Here is a 20810-nt window from a genome sequence, read left to right as displayed (position 1 = left end):
ATCTCTATTATTGTTGAATAATTTATTTCTCCTTTCTATTTTGTCACTTTTTGCTTCATACATCTTGGGGTGCTGTTGTTAGGTGCATATACATTTATAACTGTCATGTCTTTCTAGTGTATCAATCCTTTTATCATTAATAAATGTCTTTGTTTTTCCCTAATAATATTCCCTGTCACAAAGTCTCTTTCGTCTGATTTTAATATAGTCACTCCAGCTAGCTTGCTAATACGCTACTGTTTGCACGGTGATGTTTTTCCATCCTTTTACATTCATCCTATTTGTGTCTTTGAGTCTAAGGTGTGTCCTTTGTAGATAGCATATAAGTGCATCTTGCTTTTTTTATCCAATATGACAATCTTTGCTTTTTGAGAGGGATATTTAGTCAATTCACATTTAATGTAACTATTGATACAGTGGCTAGCAATAAATCTCTTAGTCTTTATCCGGGAATGTCTTATTTCTCATTCATATTTGCAGAACAGTTTTACTGTATTTAGAATTCCAGGTTGGCAGATTTTTCTTTCAGCATGTTGGATATGTTATCCTATTGTCTTCTGGTTTCCATTGTTTTTGATAAGTCATTCATTGATTGTATTTTTTTCTACACCACTTTCCTCTTCTGGAACTCTTATAACACATGTGTTGATAAGCCTGATGCTGCCTCACAGGTCCCTGAGCCTCTGTTCATAATTCCTCAATTATTAAAAAATCTTTGCTCTTTAGATTGAATAACTTCTTTTGCTTCACCTTCCAGTTCACTTATTTTTCCTTCTGCCATTTAAAGCTGTTATTGAGTACCTCTAGGGAATTTTTCATTTCATTTCATTTTGGTTATTGTTATTTTTCAACTCCAGAATTTCCACTTGGGTCTTTTTTTTTTAATCATCTCTATCTCTTTATTGAGATTCTATATTCACTGAGTCTTTCTTTTAATATTTTAAACATGATTTCCTATAGATATCTAAGCATATTTAAATAGCTGTTTTGCAGTCTTTTTCTGCTAAATTCTACATCTGAGGACAGACACTCTGACATAGTTCCTATTAACCGCTTTTTTCCTGTGTATGGATCATGCTTTCTTGTTTCTTTGAATGCCCCTAACTTTTTTATTGTTTTGCTTGTTTAGTAATTTGCCTGGACTAAGTCTATGAAATCAGTCTCCCATATAAGATACAGTTGCTAATGTCCTTTACTCAATTTTTCTTCTTGTTTTTATTTTTAAGCTTTTTCTGGCTTTCTAGAAGTCATCCCCATGTCTCCGTAGCTTAGTGTTCTAGCAAAGACCAGTCAGAGGTTTTGTTCAAACACCTTCAGCCAGAAAGGCTTCTTCTCTCTGCTTCTGACTGTGTGTGGGCTGGGGAGCACACTCAAACTTTAGGCTGACGTTTCTCATGTCTGCCCCAGCTTTTGTTGGCTCTCTCCCATCTCCTGTGTGTGCATGCAGGCTCTGCCGGCCAGGGACATGTGGGTGTTTTGGGCGCACTCCATCTCTGCCACTCGTGCACACAGACTACGGTCAATCTGGGACACATGGGGGAGCTATCAAGCCCCTGCTGGCTGTCTCACCTCCCCGAACTACCTACGAAGTCCTCAGCTAGGCCACTGGTCCATTGCTTGCCCCAAAGAGGACTCTAAACTCAAGAGAGTGGAGTTACTGGCTCCTCTTACTGATTTACCACTGACATGGATGCTTTAACTAAAAATACTCCAAATAGAGTATTCTGGAAGCGGCAGCAGGGCTGCAGGTTTTCACAGCCTGCCCTGCTCTGGGTGAAATATCACACTGACAGAGCTGGGGAGGAGGGAATGGGAGTGACCTTAGGTAAGACCGCCACAGGCTCACATCGCTCCTACCCAAAGCTTGGCAGTTTTCATGAACAAATGCTTGCTTTCTCAGTTTGTTGTATGCCTTTGGTCAATTTTTAGAGAGCTGAAGTGGATATTTTTGACAATCTTTCCCCAGCTTTCCAATTACTTTTTGGGAGGAGGCTCTGTCAACCTCCTCATTCCGTCATGCTGGAAGTCAGTATCTCAGCCACTCTTTACATTTTACTGTAATTAGAATTATTAATGCCGCTAAAAAGCAGACCTATGGAGGTAAAAATATTACTGTGAAATGTTGTTTTTGAAGAAAAAATGTTTGGTTTTGTTTTCTGGGGAAAAAAAATCAACCATCAAACATAAAGATAATTAAAGGTACAATCTTAAACGATTATCTCATTAGGTTAAATTAAGAAATCTCATTTCTCAGAAGCAGCACCTAGGGCCTTGTAACTCGCCTCCTTCACAGACACGAGAGAAAGGAAATGCTCTGCTAGAAAAAAATTCGTCCCAAAGCATTTCAGTCACGACTGAGCATCCCACAGCTGCTTTTTCTGCTCCTCATTTTCCCACCTCTCTATCTTATGCCTCAACCATGATCATCAGATATGCAACGGGCATTCTTAGACTAGTCTGTTGTTTGAAGGCTTCATCAAAGTCCTCCTACCTGGCCATTTGTCTGTTTTCCTTTCTCTACCACCCCTGACAGACTGAGACCTGTCGGGCAAGTCACTTGGGCTCTGGACACCCTCACAGCCCCGAGGAAGGAAGAGAAGACCTGTCCCACGTCTCCAGGAATCCATCCCATAGAACTGGAGACTTAGAGATTTCTGGGGGCAAAACCTCTCATGTTCAGATGGTGAAATTAAGACTCAGGGAAGGGATTATCCCCTCCAGGAGTGTGATAAAGATTATGTCATGCTGATAAGATGGGCAGAGGACCTCAGAAATTGTCATCAGAATGACTGAAGGATCAGGCTCAGGGCCCCTGACTGGAAAGGATTTCCTGAAGATCAAACCTGACGTTACACACGCTCTAAGAACACCGGACGTGAAACCGACTTTTCCCCCCACTCCTTCCCTCTTTCTTACCTTAGCAAAGAAAATCCAGGCTGCACACTGCCCTGGGGCCATAAGGCTTTTCAGCTTCACTGTGCTGAGCATGAGAAAGAATCCTAACAATCCACTGGAAGAGAAAATGTTCTTTTGTTAGTGAGGTTTGTCTTCCTTTAGCCAATAGCTATTTTCTTGTACGTTTTACCAGTTAGTTTCTAATTATTACAGAACCTGTGTCTCGTCTGGGTTTTCTAGTGATCTCTGGATTTAAAAACCCGGGAAGCTCTAATTTTCTAAGGAGGTATGAGAAGAGAGTTCCACTGGGTAGCGGGCAGTGGGGGCAGGAGTATAGAAACTTGGGAAGTCTCTGGCTAAATCATGGATGAAAAAAAATGTGGAGGACAATACCTCCTGCTCCCTCCCATATTATTTCTGGAGCTTGGTGCTTGCCAAGGTAGAACTTCAACTTTTTTCGAGCAGAACAAACTGCCAGAAAAAGACTTCCAAAGCGAAACTCACCATATGGGGACAGAGGGTCTGGACCGACTCCTGGGTTCAAGGTAAGAATCTGAAGGGGAGGGCTGGCTCCAGTAGCAGACGTCCCCCAAACCAGGCTGAGCTACACAGATGGAATGCTTTGGGAATGATGCCTAAGCCCAAGTGTGTGTGACCTGAGAGACCACGCCCCCCGGGGAGCTCTAGAGATCTGGAGCAGCAAGGCACTGGCATAGCAGTGGACAGGGAACTAGTGACCTGTGCTGGAACCACTTTTGAAAGCATCACTGTGTGGTCAAGGACAAAGCAAAGGGCACTCCAACAGAATGGTCACTCTTCCTTGCATTTGCAGGCAGGGCAATTGGGGAAGAGAGTATAGCAGAGAGACTGCATGATAGAGGTTGACTTCCTGTAAATATATGCAAGTGGGGGTTTGAGTGTGACTTTTATTAGAAATTGAAAAGCAAGAGCTATGACTGGAGTCATACACCAAACCACAGAGGCAGGTCCTATGAGATGTAGCTCATTTCTACCTCCAGGGTCTCAAGTGGCACCCTGTCATCTCACCTTTATTACAGGCACTGGTGTGGGGGCCCAACCCAGATCATGGGCTCTGAGAGGGCAGGGCCCAATCTTGGGCTTCCCTGTGTTTTCCCCAACAGAGCCAAACACGGTGCCTTGGTCATGGTAGGTATGACATAAATGTTCGACAGGTTTACTTAGAAGCAGGTTGGATTGAATTAAACACCCGTAAGGCCAAATTTCACAGAAATGTGTGCCTTTGCTTCATTAGATTAGATTAGTTCACAGCCACGTTCCTGGGGCAGGACCAAGGACAGGGATGAGAGTTCCCTTGTGTATATTTCAGCCTTTTGGACCCTGATGACCTGTAAAGTTTGTTCAGATTTGCATCTGATTCATGGAAGGCTGGGCAGCTATGGATGAAGACGGTCAGTCATTCACACCCGAAAGGCAAGGAGGTCCAGTGGTTAAGCAGCAGGCTGGAAACTGAGTGACCTGGGCAGTGCCCACTGACCCTCGTGACCTTGACTCACTCCCCTGTTGTCCCTTTTTTTCTTGCCTCAGGTTCTGTGTTGTTAAAGCAGGAATAAGCAGAGTGGTCCTCGTCCTATCTTACGGAAATCAGAGACTTTTCAGAACACAAAGCCTCCATAGCACCAAATCTCACTTTATTAACAAGCAAACTGAGGCCCAGCCACAATTAGAATCCAGGTTTCCTGGCTCTTTCGAAGGTTCTCCACAGTGCTTCAGACTTCACTGTGAAGATACCTTCTTGACCCAAAGACAGATTGCGATGCTGCAGGTGCCCACGGCCACTGTGATATTGGGAGTGAAGAGTAAGGTGGCCGGCACTCCAAGCCTCCTCCTGGTGGCGTCCACCCCTGCCTCCAGGGGGGTAACAACTTCGCAGGTGCCTGTGCTGCCTCCCATACTCCCTCCCCTCCAACCCTCCCCCACCTCCAGCCAGAGGAAGGGCATGATTCCACATCCCCTTTCCCCTCAACACAGATGCTGCTAGAACAGAGCCACTCCCAGTCTGTGCCCAACACGCTTGGGAAAGCATCCACGACTCCCTCCCATCCCTTGACTGGTATGCCCGTGAATCATTTCCAAATTACTCATGGGCCCCTCTCTTTCTCCTTCCACACTCAGCTCTTCTACTCCTCGCCATGGAGGCAGACCTTAAAAGCAATGGGAGGACCGCAGAAGTAAAAGAGCCTGGGCTCCCGGTTAATGTGTCTCTGGGTCATGGCTTCCACCGTGCCCTCAGGCCTCCATGGCTCTTTCTAAGTTCCTCCAGGGCCTCTGAAGCTGACAACCCTTAGGCTGAGATATGGAGGAATCATGAGATGACGTGGGGAAAATGGGCACATTCTTAAAAGAGGTCAAGCTTCATCCTGCGGCTGGGTGGGGGAGGGGGTAGAACATAATGGAGTCACATCAATTCAAGCAAAGATTTCCAAATCTTTTAAGTATAAAACCCTGAATGCTCATGCTGGGTTGTAAGAAAGTTGCAGATTGAAAGGGGCAGAAATGGAGCTAGACCGTCACCCCACAAAGCCAGCACGAACGGGCTGTGAACTGTGTTGTTCTGTCTCAAAGAACCGAATGCCAGTTGCCCTCCCCTCCGCACTGTGCTTGCTGGTGCTGCCAAAACACCAAACCCACAGGGAAGCAAGTCCGCAGACAGCAGAGCGGCACTAACACTCATGCCACCCGAGCCGAGCTAACGGGCAGCTGACGAGGCCTGACCAAACTGATAGGAACTGGAAAGATGAATTCGGTCAGTATTTTCCTGAAAATTAGTTGAGGATGATAAATAAGTCATTCTGAGGCTCAAATGCAAACTGTCCAATATTGATTGTTTTTTGTCCTAACACACCCCAAAAGGAACAGTACGTACCACACACCAGCTTCTTGACTCTGTAAGGAGTCACCGCCTCACAAGGTACAACCTGTTATGTGCGGGAAGAAGTGGTCTGGCTTAGCAACTGCTCATGGTCTGTGGACGTTTAGTTGCATTTAGTTGACTATAGTCAAGCTGAGCAGCTAATAGCAATGGGCCAGGCGAGATGCTTAGAGCTCACACCCCTTATCTAGTATACGCCATCACCCTGGAGTGGTATTATCTTTCCACTTTACAGATGAGGAAACTCAAGTAAAGCTGGGAGAACTAGGACAGCTTGCCCAAAGAGCAAACACATTAGCAAGCAGCAAGGCTGGCATTCAACCCGAGCCTGGGCTTCCCGCCATATCAGCACATGCCTCGAGACTATCTACAGAAGCCTTTCCATTTCTCAGCACAAGAAAGTCAAGCAACGTGGGAATCATGGCAAGAAAGTGGGGAGAGGGTGGGCCTGAACTCCATTTATACGTACCCATCCCACCGGTCTCAGTACCTCCCAAGGCCACGTAGTAAGGGTCACTTTGTGGTCTAGATGTCGGCTAGTCACTGGTTTCCAAAACCTGTTTCTCAGGATCTTGGGATCCAGTCAAGGTTTTTGGGAGGGCGCCCTTTAGGGACAAAGCAGGGACCAAGGAGGAAGCTGAGCGGGTGCAATTCTGGACCCAAATCTTCCCTTGAACTGAATCTGATGGATCATTTTTCCCCCAATGCATCATTTTATACATTGAAGTTCTGTTTAGGAATAGCTTCTGGAGAGAAGAACTGCAGGCTTCTCGGCTCCTCTGCGAGTTTGAAAAGCACCGCCCTGGCCAAGGAACCTCAGCAGGACACGGGTCCCCCAGGCCGGCCCTGCGCACCTAAGGATGTTGATGACAACCCGCAGATGGCCGAGGGAGCTGCCTCCTGCCCAGCCACCACTCTCTTCTGCCCCACATCTGGACAACAGGCAGTGACCCTGGACTTGACGAAAACAGACAAACGGGGCCAGGGGTTTAGGGGTAAGCTTACCTGGCACAGCAGCTGCCATGGAATCTGTAGAAATACAGGAATGGAAAGTCCAGGACGCTGAAGAGATCACCTAAGGGGTACAGCAAGGGTGAGACAATGGCCCCCACACCCCCACCCCCAGTTTCCCTGTGAAACACCAGTGAGGGCCTTTAGCACGGGAGCCATCTGAGCACGGAGCTGCCTGGCTCTGAATTCCCTCTTCCATTCCCAGGGTTTCTGTGTTAGTGGCATCAACTTAAAATCATAGCATGCTGGTCATCATGCTGATTCAGTGAGAGTCTGTCCCGCACAGGGCCCTACGCTGAAAGCTCTACGAACAACATCTCTGTCAGTCCTAGTACTAACTCTACGGTGTTCTAGTATTCCCAATTCACTGGTGCTCAGAGAAGTGAAGGGATGTGTCTAGGATCACACAACTCTTGAATGGGAAGCCAGAATGTACACCCCAGTCGCTCCAACCCCTACCATCTTTCCGTATCACCCGGCGGCCATCCCTGCCCAAGGCGGAGTGTAAGACAAAAAGAATCCTTTTTTTTTTTTAAACATTGTTCTATTCTTTTCTGCCTTATGTCTAAAAAAAGATTGTGAATGCATGCCTCTGACATCTTTTTTTCATTTTGTGTTTAATTATTGCACAAATGGTGCAGGGGCCAGACCAACCACGCTTACTCATTTGGGTTTAAGGTCCAAAGGGTACATTTATTTCTAGTGAAGTAAGTTCATTCTTTTAGTTCCACTTGGTGCAAGAGGAAATAATCACACATATTGGCTGCTTCCCTCTGTGGAATTTGAACTTGGTCACAAACAAGAAGTCAGGAGAATAAAAAAGCAGAAAGCCTTCCAAAAATGTCCAGAGAAAAGGAATTAAGCATTTCCACAGCAGATAGCGTAATCCTCCCAAATCTGGAGTTTCTGAGACTCTGGAGGAGCCAGACCTTCCAGACCCCCGGCCTCGGTGTGTCTCTCCGATCGGGATGGACCGGAGCAGGAAAGGCTGACCTTCCCAAGGACTCACAGTGTGTTAGCTGAGCAGTGCAGCACACAGGCAGGAATGCCTTCATCACCGCACTTAGCAAGCAAGAGTTCCAGAACAAGACACAATGGGCTGCTACGCTTCCTCAGAGGCCAAACCGATTTCAAATAATTCAACCACCTCTTGGGAAGGAAAGGCCCGAATTCCGTTTCCCTAGAGGGTTGTATTTTGTTTTTTATCACGACTATTGTTTTGTTTTGTTTCATTTGTGCATATGTGTATGTGCTTAACTACAAAGAGGAGGGTCTCTTGGGATCTGGTTTTCCTGAAGCCCAACAAGAGGTTCAGAGCTCTCGCTTTCGTCCTGCCACAATTCCCCTGAATGCTTCCACTGTCTATGCGGACCTGCGCTGGTGGAGGGGCTTGGCAAACATCATCAGGCTCAGACATCTAGTGCGTGAAGAGCACGATTTCTGCGGGATCCCTTTCCGCACAGAAGTGACAGCGAGGTAACCCTGGGCACCCAGCCCCAGAGGGCGGCCGGAGCCCCACCCCCCGCCCCCCTTGCAGGCGGGCAAAGGGACAGTGCATGCAGGGTTTTGCTCTGTCTCTCTGGCAGCTGTGGTTCTTGGCCCCCTTCCAGTTTCCCTTTCAGTGGGAGGGAAACGGCAGTGCAGTCCGCCTGGTGATGAGGAAGGGCAGAGAGGAGATAAGCTAAGCGCAGGACCTCGAGATTCCTCGGGCACTGCTCCTCTCTGCACCCAGGCTCTCATCAAAACGGGATTCGCAGAGCCCTGACAGCCTTCCCAGCCCTGCGCGGGCTGCGGGGGGCTCTGCCGAGCCGTGCAGTGGTCAGAGGTGGGCTGGGAGGGAGGAAGACAAAGGAAACCACGGTCCTAGGGAATTTACCAGTTACATGATCACCTTCACCTAAATTCTGAAAACGGAGTCTATAAATTCCTGCAGAGAGAACAGCTCGCTCTTTATCTGAGCCATTTCCAAGCCTACACATTTCCCACACAGTACTTAGTTGACGCCATGCCTGCCTCTCCTTCCGTAACCATCAAGTCCTTGAGAGGGGGGCCTCCACCTCACTCATCTCCTGTCCACGGTGTTAGAATCACCCCGGCATAGGCTAAGCATGACTGAACCAGCAGCACCCGAAACACCTAACTCCTCTTGCTTCCCCTGCAGAGAACGTTCCCCTTTCCAGCTGGCTACACTGGTCCTTCATTTCAAATGTGCCCCAAATGCTTCCCCTCCGATGCCTTCAGCCTGGCTCCTCTTTTCCTCCCATTCTTCAATAAGGAGGGTGCACGCCATCCTCTACCTGCAGAGGTTAATGACCGCGCTACAGATGGCCCTGAAGACGAGGCAGGGTGTGGCTGGCTGCCCCAAACTCGTGAGAACTAAATCCAGGACCCTGAAACATTGGTAAAGATGCTCGAAAGACAGCGGTCCTGCACCAGCTATCGTGGAAGGCACAATTTAAGCACAAATTATGCAGCCGAACAGTCGCAGACACGTTTTGTGGAAGCAACACGCAGCCTTTGGCAACGCAGTCCTAGTTAGGCCTTCACTTTTTTCTTAGGTTTTTATTTAAATTCCAGTTAACATACAGCATAGAACTCGTTTTGGGTGGACAAATAATGATTCAACACTTCTAGACATCAGCCGGTGCTCGTCGCAGCATGACCCTTTGCTTTTTCGAGCCACAGTTAAAATTCTGCTGACTTTCTGAGAGGGAGTGAATCCGATTTCTCTGAAGATCAGAGCAACAAATTGCCACAGTGAACAGTGTGGCCCGATCTTAGCACATTCAAGACTAACTGATATTTGAACATCAAAAAAACTTCCTCTCAGCAGATTTTAGCCCTGGGAAGAAGCAGGAAAATGGAAGGTCATTTCTAAGAAGTAATCAGTGCCACCGGCTTTATCTCACACATGAGCAATGGGCACACCAGGTAACAAGGGCATTTCTGGGTCCGGTTTCTGTGGGTCTCTCTGCTTTCGGGGTCCTTGAAATTCTCCCTCTTCAACACACAACAGAGGGGGCCAATATAAAGACAAAATGCAAACTTTCGAACAGAGGAAGAATTTCTCTTCTCTACTAGTGTGCTTAAAATGGCCCAAGGGGAAGCAAGGTTCCAAGATTCCTGAAGACTCTGCGTGAATCATGAGGTTGAAAGATAAGAGGGGGAGGTAGATTCCATCCACCAAGGAGCAAACGCAGTGCCCGAAGGGGGAAAAGTGGCAGGGTCTGCACTCAGGATAAAGAGAACTAGCTACCTGATCTCCCAATGCACTCCAAAGGCTGTGACCCAAAGGGCCATCCCCTGCATCTACAGAAACACTTATGTTTCTAGTCACTCAGGGATCAGTGAGAAGGGCAGCGCGGTCAAGAGCACTATCAAGAGACCATGAAGACTAGCTAAAAGAAGACTGAACATCAAATGTTAGTGATGATGTGGAGGAACTGGAACTCTCAGACATTGCTGACTAGGGGTGTAAAATGGCATAAACACTTTAGAAAACTGGCACTTTCCCAAAAGTTAAACGTACATCTCTTCTAAGGCACAGAAATTCTAGGTATTTATCCAAGAGACATGAAAACATAAGTCCACAAAAAAGTCTTGTATAAGAATGATCATGGGGTGGGGGGTGCCCGGCTGGCTCAGTTGGTAGAGCATGCGACTCTTGATCTTGGGGTTGTGGGTTCGAGTCCCATGTTGGGTGTACAGATTACTTAAAAATAAAATCTTTAAAAAGAAATTAAAAAAAGAAGGTTCATGGAAGCTTTATTCATAACAGCCCAAAACTGGCAACAGTCCAAGCAGGTGAATGGATACACAAAAGGTGTTATGTTCATACAGCAGCACCCTACTCAGCAATAAAAGGATATCAATTAGTGATATACAACAACCTGGATGAATCCCTGAACACTACGCTGAATCTTCAAGGGCCAGACACAGGGGAACACTTTCTGTGTGTTTCCATTTATATGAGGCTCCAGGATAAACAGAACTTATCTGTGGTAACAGAAATCAGATCTGTGGTGGCTTTGGTGGTAGGTGAGAAGGGAGTAATGAGGAAGGGGCAAGAGGAAACTTTCTATAGTGACAGAAATGGTCTATATCTTCATGGGAGTGTAAGCTACACAGGTGTATCTCATATATGGAAATTATACCTCATTTTTTTTTTTTTTGAGACAGCGTGCACACAAGCGGGGCGGGGGACAGAGTGAGAGGTAGAAAAAAAATCTTAAGCTGACTCCATGCTCAGTGAGGAGCCTGACACAGAGCGCGATCTCACAACCCTGAGATCATGACCTAAGCTGAAATCAAAAGTTAGACACTTAACCAACTGAGCCACCCAGTCGCCCTTACACCTCAGTTTTTTAATGTTTTAGAAATGCTACTAAATAAGATACAAGTGAAAAAAAGAAGAGGTGAAAAGAAATTGAAAGGCATAAAGCCCTGTTTTAAAATGTCAGCAATTGTAGGGCACCTGGCTGGCTCAGTGGGTACAGCATATGACTCCTGATCTTGGGGTTGTGGATTTGAACCCCACATTGGGTGTAGAGATTACTTAAATAAATAAAACCTTAAAAATTTTTTAAAAAGGTTTTATTTATTTATTTGACAGAGAGAGACAGCCAGCGAGAGAGGCAACACAAGCAGGGGGAGTGGGAGAGGAAGAAGCAGGCTCCCAGCGGAGCATGGAGCCCGATGCAGGGCTCGATCCCAGGACTCTGGGATCACACCCTGAGCCGAAGGCAGACGCTTAACGACTGAGCCACCCAGGTGCCCCCAAACCTTTTAAAAATTAAAAAAAAAATAAAATGCCACCAATTGTTAACAGATCCTTCATAAAAACACTGCACCCAAGAGCCCTGAGGACTCACTGTGTCTTACCTGGTGCAGGTGTAGGGAATCAGGAACATGCTCTCCCTGATACTCAGACTCTGCCGCGGACATTCTAGATGGACAGTCTAATAAGCAGGTGGGAAAGAATAAAGGATTGTTCTAACTTAAAAATAGACAAGAGTACCTGTGAGTCCAATGAGAAAGCTAACAAATTGGAAGGAATTGGAGCTGTCCCATTTCAGCAGTCCTAGAATACTTCTGGAGGAGATTTTCCTCTGGTGTTTTATTTGCTTAAACTTTGTAATCAGTTGTATACTGCTATGAGAAAACATCATCAGGACCCATCAAAGAATTGAGGGTAATTGACTTAGGTTCAAAAGCTGAGAAAAACTGATCCCCCAGTACTCTTCTATATCTGAGCTTCTATCACCTCATACCAAATTTCTCCCTTAATATCAATCTGTCTTAGTGATCCACTCTACCCAACAAATATAATGATTTTACTGTTCCTGAGTGCTTTTTGAAGCAAAAAGCCACTGCTTACAGTTGCTCAGGTTGCGCACTGCAAAACTTCAAACAGAGCACTGTTTAGCTAGACCACGACTGTTAATGTAGCAGCCTTGAGAGTTTCTAAAAGTTAAAGCTAATTAAAATCTAGATAGTCTCTCTTCATGTGGATTTCACAAGCAGCTTCCCTATTCTAGTCAAGATTGTTTTGCTACTCAACATTCCTGACCCAAGCAGATCCTTAAGGACCAGCCTGTTGATAGTAAGGTTTCAAGTCAATGGCATCCACCGACCAGAGGTGAAAAGAGAAATAGCCACACACGTCTTTAAGGCCCCTTGGCACACAATTTGTAAAAGTTCTAAGAAAGCAACAAACAGGATCATGGTGGCCACATGCAGAGCACCTTCATACACACAGAAGTAGGTGAGATTTACAGTGTTTCCCTGGGATGCTTGTGGGTTAGAAGCTGGACTTGATGCTGGTATAGATGGAAATCTGTGGCTTCTTCTGGAAGGCTGTCACGAGTTCGTATAGAACTCCACACCCACCTTAACGGGGCCTCTGCTCGAGCCTGCTATGATGGCTACTGAGGCCTGAAGTCCTCCTGAACCCTAGAGTTTTGGGGCATCTTTTCAGTGGGGAGCCTCAGCCACTTACAGCAAGGGAGGCCAAGGCCACCTCAGCTATTGCCACAGGGTCACAGCCGGTCTCACAGGCCAGCAAAATCCTTCTCAGGAGCCCATCTTTCTTTACCCGGCTTCTTCAAAGACAATCATCTCAGCTACCTGAAAACTGCAACACACCAAACCTGCATCCAGGAGTCCTTCCAGAGAAGTGTACCCAGTATCTCTCTGATGAATCTCACAGGCTTTACAACTAACTCCCTGAGCTGCCCACCGCAGACCTATCAATCACTCACCATACCAAGTGATCAAAGCCTGCAAAAGGAATGGAAGTAAGCATCTGATGTCCATTCTTTTTTTTTTTTAAATATAATCTCGAGGAAAATTAATCTTTGTAAATATCTTTTTCTGATATAACTGAGTTCCAAACAAGTTCTCTCCAAAGAATGATTTGTTTTTTATCCCCTATACATTTTTTTTTTGAAAGAGAGTGGAGGGGGTTGGGGGCGGGTAGAGAGAGTGGGAAAGAGAGAGAACCTTAAGCAGGCTCCATGCTCAGCACAGAGCCCAATGTGGGGCTTGATCTCATCACCCTGAGATCATGACCTGAGCCAAAATCAAGAGCTGGATGCCTAACTGACTGAGCCACCCAGGTGCCCCATATCCCCTATACATTTTTTAAAACTCAGTGGTTTTTTAGCATATTAAGAGTTGTACAACCATCACCACTACTGAGTTCTAGAGCATTTCATAACCTCAAAAAGAATCTGGGGCCTATCTTAAATTACTCTTCTTCCCAGGCCATTCTACGACCACAGGCTATTGACCACTTTGCGTGCTCAGAGAGTAAGTAAGTGCCCAAGATATTCTTGCATTGGCCTAAAAGTTAAGCAATAACTCAAGGTGAAATGTGGGAATGCTGGCCAAACTATGTAAACTATTACAGCTCAGCAACTGGTAGACAAATGCCACTTAAACCAAGAGAAGATCCAGGGGTGCCTGGGTGGCTCAGTCGGTTAAGTATCCAACTCCTGATTTCAGCTCAGGTCATGATCTCAGGGCTGTGAGATCAAGCCCCACATCGTGCTCTGAGCTCAGCAGGGAGCCTGCTTAACATTCACCCTTCCCTCTCCCTCTCCCTCTGCTCCTCCCCTGCTCTCTCGCAAGCGTGCATGCACACATATTCTCTCTCAAAAACAAAACAAAATAAAAACAAAAACCGAGAGAAGCTCCAGAAGGAAATTTAATAAAATCATATAAAAGTATTCACTCAGTCGGGAGACTTCATAATAAACAGTAGGATCCCTGAGAAAGCATTTAAAAAGAAAAACCCCGGGAAAAGGGTCAGGACCTAAACTCTGGTCTCTCTCTGCTACTCACCTCCCCTGCACCATCTTGGCCACATCCCTTAACTGCTCTGGGCTTCAATTGCCTCGTTTGTAAAAGGCCATGGCACCTTGGATAATCACTAGGACTCCTTCCAGCTCTGAGAGTCATGAGTAACAAACGAACGAGCATCACCTCTTAGTTGAAAGGCAGAGTGATTTGTTTAGGTGAGAATTAGTCAGCCAAATCCACCACTAATCACTCAGGGAGCAAATGAGCATGCAAACCAAGGAGAAGCAGCGAATTTTCCAAAGGCTTTGACCAAAATGCATTTGCAAGGGGAGGGTGCTTCAGGGGCTGATGAGTATCTCCTGGGTGGCAACCTCCCGACTGCATGAAAGACAAGAGGCATAGACTCAAAGGCAGACAAGCAGCAGTACGGGTGAGCAGAAACAGCTAGGGTTCACACCGGGGGTTTCGTATCATTTTTATCTTACAAAGGATAGGCTTTCAACATACGAGCGTGCAGAGGGCACTCAGCAGCAAACGTCATAGTCGGGAGATAACCCTGGGCTGTGGGAATGGGCGGAAAACAGCAGCTATGCACCCGTGTGGGCAAGTGTAGAATAATGCTTTGAGAAAAAAGTAATCCAAATTATCCTCTTGAGACAGGGGTTCGGATGGGTCACATACAATCCAGAAGCACTGCGTCACTATCGACTGTTTTCTTGGGAGACTAGTTCTAATAGCCCGAAGCGGCTAAAGGCACCGACCGAAAGCCGTCTTTGTTTTGGGCATAACAGGAGCTGGAAAGGGCTTTAGAAATAACCCGATTCACCTTTCTCATTTTAACTGAGACTCCGAGGGCTTGGGAAATGCCTTCTGCCCAGCAAATGGCCAACAAGCATGCGTTGAAGGAGCCCGACCAATGAAATGTGGATTTCCAGCCATACCGCACACAGATGCGATTTCATTGTGTTTGGCATCCACTTCAAAACCTTTCAGAGTAAAAAAACCACAATGGAACACAGTATTGTGGGCAATTCCTGCATCTGAAAAACAGCTCTAGAGTAACGGAGGCAGCCAACAGGGCAAAGGTAAGCTTTAAAACTCGACTCCCTTCATCTGCAATTACGAATGTTGCAGGATCACATACATAAACGTGTGAAAGGACGTCAGTCAGAAGTAGGGTGAAACTGAACTTTCTCACCAAATCCTTTCTCACTAGGAGTGAAGCAACTCTGGATGTTTGAAGAAGAAACTTTAGAAGGGGAAAAGGCGAGCACTGGTTTACCTGGCAGATAACAAGCCTGTCTGGACAGCTGAGGCCACACCAGATGAAAACACAGATGACAAAATTCAAGAAGGGGTAAGAATAAATTCGTGGGTGATAAATCCACAATGGGTCACCGAGACCAGTTTCAAATACGTGGGCAATGCCTAACCCCGGCGCTCCCATCCAGGAAGGCAAGCCACGCTCTCTTACAAAATGTCCCTCAGAAATGTAGCCGGGTCAGAGCACAGGGTTGAATGGGCAACATAAAACAAGCAAACTGACTTACCTGTGGGATGAGACGCGAGTGCCAGGAGCACCACGCTGCAAACGAAACAGCAGAGCAGTGAGCAAGTCTTTCCAGCACTGAGAGCACAGCAACATACGTTTCTGCCCGCTCTGCTCGGAAACAGGGAAATTTGCCGAAGAGCGGGTTATCTGCACCAAGTGATCTCACTCCTCAATGAGAGGGTGAGATCTCCTGAGATGCCTCAGGTTCTGGCAAGAGGGTTGACCGTACCCCGTGATGGGCCGAGGCCCCACGCCGACTCCGAGGCCAGCCGTGCGGCCTTTATCACCACACTCACCTAGTCTGCCAAGAGTATGGGTAAGCTAAACAAAGCAGACTCTGAATTACAGATAGGCTGCCGTCGAAAAACTAGCTGTCGAGCATGAGATCAATCTGTTTGCCATAAAATTAATTCTGTAGAAGGTGAGCTGAATTTCCAAGGAGACAGCCCACAAAACGATCCATCCCATCCACCACGTGCCTGGAAACTACCTGGACTGATTTGCGATACGAGCCGAAAAGGATGACGAGGAGGAGTGTTCTTCTGATGCAGGCCATATTGGTCCTTGGTATTCTCCCATCTTCCTCTCTGGAAGCTTCTCCCATCTCCCAGTACCCGCCCACTGCGCCTTCACACTGCCCCAGCCCACCTACACCTCTTCCATCACAACTCCATGCCATGCAGGCAGCTATCTGGTGAGAGGTTAGGAATACAATTTTTTTATCCAAGGATAGGAGGGAATTTTTTAATTTTTAATGCTAGACAGCCTACTCTGGTTCTTAAAGCTGGCTGGACATCAGAATTGCCCACACCCTGGCTAGAATCTCTAAGGGCAAGATCCAGGCATCAGTTGTTTTCCTTGTTACAGCCCCCGGGTGCTCTAAAGGGTACCAGGATGGAGGACCACCAGTCTCTAGTCGGTGACATTATAGGCAGTGTGGAGGACAGTTTGAACGGGGAAGCCACCGTTAGCTTGACAGCCCTGCCCCTCCCTGCTCCGGGGTTAACCGCTCGCACAATTTCTGTTTTTCTCAATCTCTTCCTTCGCTCTGCCCCTGAAGCACTGGTTGTCTGATGGCTCAGAGGAGTGACGTCATGCAAAAAGGCAGGAGGAGAGGAGGGTCAGGAAAGAGGCAATGAAGAAGAGTCACGTGTTAGGTCACTCAGAAGTTGTAGGTTTGTTTGACAGGCCCTACACGTAGCTGCAAAAAATATGCAAACAAGACTGGAGACGTTCTGTCCTTGGCTTGCCATCTATTCTTTCTTTGGCAAACACAGACCCTGTATATACTCCATTATTTTATCTCACTGGATCCCCTTTTGGTTATAACTTCAACAGCAGAAGTTATGACGCCTATGGCAGGATAAAAGAGGCCCCTTTCCATCCCAAGGTACCTCCCAGAGCTTGCCATGGTACCCCAAATCCCATCATTGGCATCATCCCAAAGGGTGTCCCCGAAATAAAATATTAGGGAATAAAAATAAGAAGAAATAATTAAATAAAAGAGTGGATTCTCTAATCCCTATTTGAGTTTTGCAAATATATTGGCATACCACTCTTAATTCCTATGTTGTGACCTCCTATGGGGCAAGAACAATATTTTATTCCTTCTGGATCCCAAGTGCCTAGCAGGGCCAGACATACAGCAGGCGCTGCATATGTGTTTGGAATTGTAATTAATTGCCTTAGGAGTACTTGCGGTGGGCATATGTTCGAAGAGAAGTATAACTTGAAGCCCCCTATATTTCTAAGACTACAGACGACATGTAAACTCTAAAGGGGAAATTATACTCCTATAAAAGGGATATCACGACAGATGGACAGCAGCCTTTTAAAATGCATTCAACAGGGGCTCCTGGGTGGCGCAGTCGTTAAGCGTCTGCCTTCGGCTCAGGGCGTGATCCCAGCGTTCTGGGATCGAGCCCCACATCAGGCTTCTCCACTAGGAGCCTGCTTCTTCCTCTCCCACTCCCCCTCCTTGTGTTCCCTCTCTCGCTGGCTGTCTCTGTCAAATAAATAAAATAAAAAGTCTAAAAAATAAAAATAAAAAATAAAATGCATTCAACAGCTGTTTATTGAATGTCTGGTCAGTGCCGGGTACTGTTCTCATTTGGTGATATGGCAATGAACAAAACAAAAAAACCTTCCTTTACTTCCTATATAGGAAATATAATGGGGAAAGAGGAGAAAAACATGTTCTCCACAGCCTGAACTACAATCAAAGTCATACCCCAGACAGAACGCCCGTCTATTTCCCTTTGACACACACCCACAATTTCACCTGCAAAATGAGGGAGTGGAGTAGCAGCAGGGAACATACAACATATAATAATTTTCTATTTAATGTTTAATAATGTCTGCTTGTGTTAAAAGGAAATGGTGTTGGGCATACATCCCATAACATTCATTCCTTATAAATTTACCTAAATTTCTTAAAATGCTGGTGAAGGCCGTATCATTTTTAAACATTCCATTTATTTTCAGCCCTAGATCTAACCTCCTCCTTTATTCCTGCCTTCCTCCTTTCCCATCTGCCTCAAGCCTTAGACCTCTGTTTACATGAGAAACACTGGAAGGTCAGGGTCAGGGAGCAAATATACCCTCAAGAAAATAGGAGTTATGTGCCAAAGTAGAGACCTGCTCAACGACTGGCTTCTCTCAAAAAAAATGGGGATCAAACCAGTTCTTGGTCCTGGCAGACAGAGTTCCCAGCTGGCACCAACCAGCACAGCTGCTGCACGGATCCGAGGGGCCCCTCGGTGTCCAGGGCCCATGGGAAATCGAGTGGCGGCCCTCACTCTAATTCACACATCTTCATCACAGGGACTGAAAGAAGACTCGGGAACAGAATCGTGGCTTTAGCCGGGTGTGTGGAGGCCCAGCCAGGAAGCCGAGCACCGGGCCCTGGGCGGGGTGGGGGGGGGAGCTGGCAGGAGGATAAGTCGAGGGGCCACAGAGGCTCACTTTTCCATCCCCTTATTCCTTTGCCACTCGAGTGGCCTCTAAGTTCTACGGAGGAAAAGAACTGCCCCAAGTGTTCTGATGTCACGGGAACATGTTAAACATCCAGAGCCTTCTGCACTTTCAGAAGCGTCTCTTGAAAAGGCAGCTGGTGTGTCCGGGCAGAGTGGAACTAATGATTGTTTTCAGCAGAGTACAAAAGAGGCCCACAGCCATGTTTGCGGTGGATCCTTTCAAAAAGGCATTTTAATAAACTAAGACATTTATGGGCTTTATCTGCGGATGGAGGATACAGCTCATGTTGAGCGTTTTAAGATGAACTTCCTGCAGAAATCAGCACGACCAACGGCTGAGCAGCACATCCCCAGCCTGGGTCATCTTTGCAAGCGTTGCTGCATTAGAGCAAAGTTGGGCTGCAGCGGCAGATCTCACCCTTCTTCCCTCTCAGCTAGGTCCCGCAGTGCACAGAGACCACGAAACTCCAAGAACACTCCCCAGCTATTCTGTTTAGCAGACAGAGCCCTATTCTTTGCTCGGCTCAGAGAAAGGGTACGAACGGCAGTCTATATACCACATTTAAATGTATTAAATCAAGCCTCAAACTTCACCTTACCTTAAGAAATATACATTCAAAACAACCTGGAAGTCTAGATTAGAATTTAGAATTCTTGGAGTCCCTGGAGCTTCATGTCAGAATATGGCGGCACGGACCGAGCCAACCTCTGGCTCCTGGCTCTCAGTGAGCCCCCTTCTCTCTCCACCCCAGGCTCCATCCTGCACACTGAGTCCTCATACACTTGGGTGTGGACACATCGGCCTGCAAGTTCCCCTCCATGCACACCCCTTCTTCCACTAACAGCCTGTCTTTGGACACTCTTTGGGTCTAGGAATGAGTTGGGAAGATAGAAGGCCTGGGAGTCGAGCTCGGGACCACTTGGGCAGGGAATTCTAGGTCCCAAGCTAAAAGGGAGGGTGTGGGCTCTGGGAAGAAATGTCCCCTTAGCCTTAGAGACTCCATAACCCATGGGGAGAGGCATGGCCTTCTGCCGTGTGGAGCCAGAAAGAGGTCCCTCTTGCCTGGTCTAAGGACAAAACTACTATTTGGCTTTCTCAACGTCTAGTCGTCTCACAAATTATTTAGCTTGCCATTCTGGTAGACACATCGGCTCAGAACTCCCTAATCAAAATATTATTGGGAAATAAAAGTCCATTAGCTCTAGAAAGATATGAATTGTTTGAAAATGTAAATTATATTTTACCTGAATGTATAGTTTAAGTACTGCTGGTCAATGTCACTAAGGAATAAGAAAAAAAAAAGATAAAACATGAAATAATAGAAGTGTTTTACATACACAAAAGAGTCATTATATTATACTAATAAATTATATCTATGGTTAAGTTTCTACATTTAAAAATTGTCAATAAACCATATGAAGGGTACTTTACATTCAAAACTTGTTCCTGGCTCATTTTTAAAAAACACTTCCTAGATACTCGTATCACACACATTTTCACCTGTGGCAGATTACCTCCTATGTGTACATTTGCCACTGTGAAAGGTGAGTCTACTCTCTCAGGCCATTGGACTGGCTCCTAGGGCCACGACAGCTGACAAACAAAAATACAGGACACCCAAATAAATCTGAATCTCAGATAAAGAATCATGTTCAAGTATATTCCAAATATCGCATGGGACATATTACACTAAAAAAAGGATTCACTGCTTACCTGAAATTCAAATGTAACTGCGCGCCCTGTATTTTATCTGGCAACTCCACTGGCTTCTTGCTGCAGAAACACTTCATTAAAAGAACAAAAGGTGTTCCAGGGACTGAAAGTCACAGCCTCCGAGTGTATAACCTTCTCCCAGGGGTCCTTCTGGCGGTCCCCCAAAACCCAGAGGCCAGTGGGCTAGTCCAGGGCCTCTGACCTCCCACTGCAAGCCAACCCACACCGGCACTCCTCTCTTTCATTTATATTTGCTAAGGCTGCACAACAGAGGCCGCATTTTATCCCAGCACAGAGCTCGTGACTGGGGAACTTCTGGGTCTAATCAAAGTCAAGTTAGGAAGGGGCTGAGGAAACAAGAAAAAAGAGCTGGCCTCTGAGCTGGAAGAAGTAAACTGGGGCCCCAAAGCAGCGGGTCATATAATTTTTATAAAAATGTCATCTAAAGAG

General features: G+C 46.4%; 1 protein-coding gene across 8 annotated transcripts in view; it reads right to left on the bottom strand.

Annotated features, from left to right (window-relative positions):
• The window catches only part of SLC35D4 (solute carrier family 35 member D4), a 107615-nt gene that overhangs the window by 36312 nt on the left and 50493 nt on the right, over positions 1-20810 (bottom strand). For 5 of the 8 annotated variants that reach the window (XR_006776881.2, XM_045781810.2, XM_087869917.1 and 2 more), the window contains 4 exons: positions 19892-19927; positions 15670-15704; positions 6812-6881; positions 2917-3010 (listed from right to left, as the gene is read on the bottom strand). Coding sequence is in view for 4 of the 8 variants with exons in the window: in XM_045781810.2 (XP_045637766.2) it covers positions 2917-3010; positions 6812-6881; positions 15670-15704; positions 19892-19927 (235 nt within the window). In the remaining 4 variants the exon portion in view is untranslated. Of the gene's footprint in view, positions 1-2914; positions 3011-5800; positions 5853-6275; positions 6412-6811; positions 6882-11698; positions 11776-15669; positions 15705-19891; positions 19928-20810 lie in introns of those variants that run through there. The other 3 variants (XR_015727729.1, XR_015727731.1, XR_015727730.1) reach the window with 3 other exon arrangements.

The sequence above is a fragment of the Ursus americanus genome, chromosome 19, assembly GCF_024610735.1.
Source record: "Ursus americanus isolate L20-20 chromosome 19, mUrsAme1.1.p, whole genome shotgun sequence".
In the NCBI taxonomy this organism is placed as follows: domain Eukaryota; kingdom Metazoa; phylum Chordata; class Mammalia; order Carnivora; family Ursidae; genus Ursus; species Ursus americanus.
Note: the sequence above shows the minus strand (reverse complement) of the source record. Positions and strands in the feature narration are given on the sequence as shown.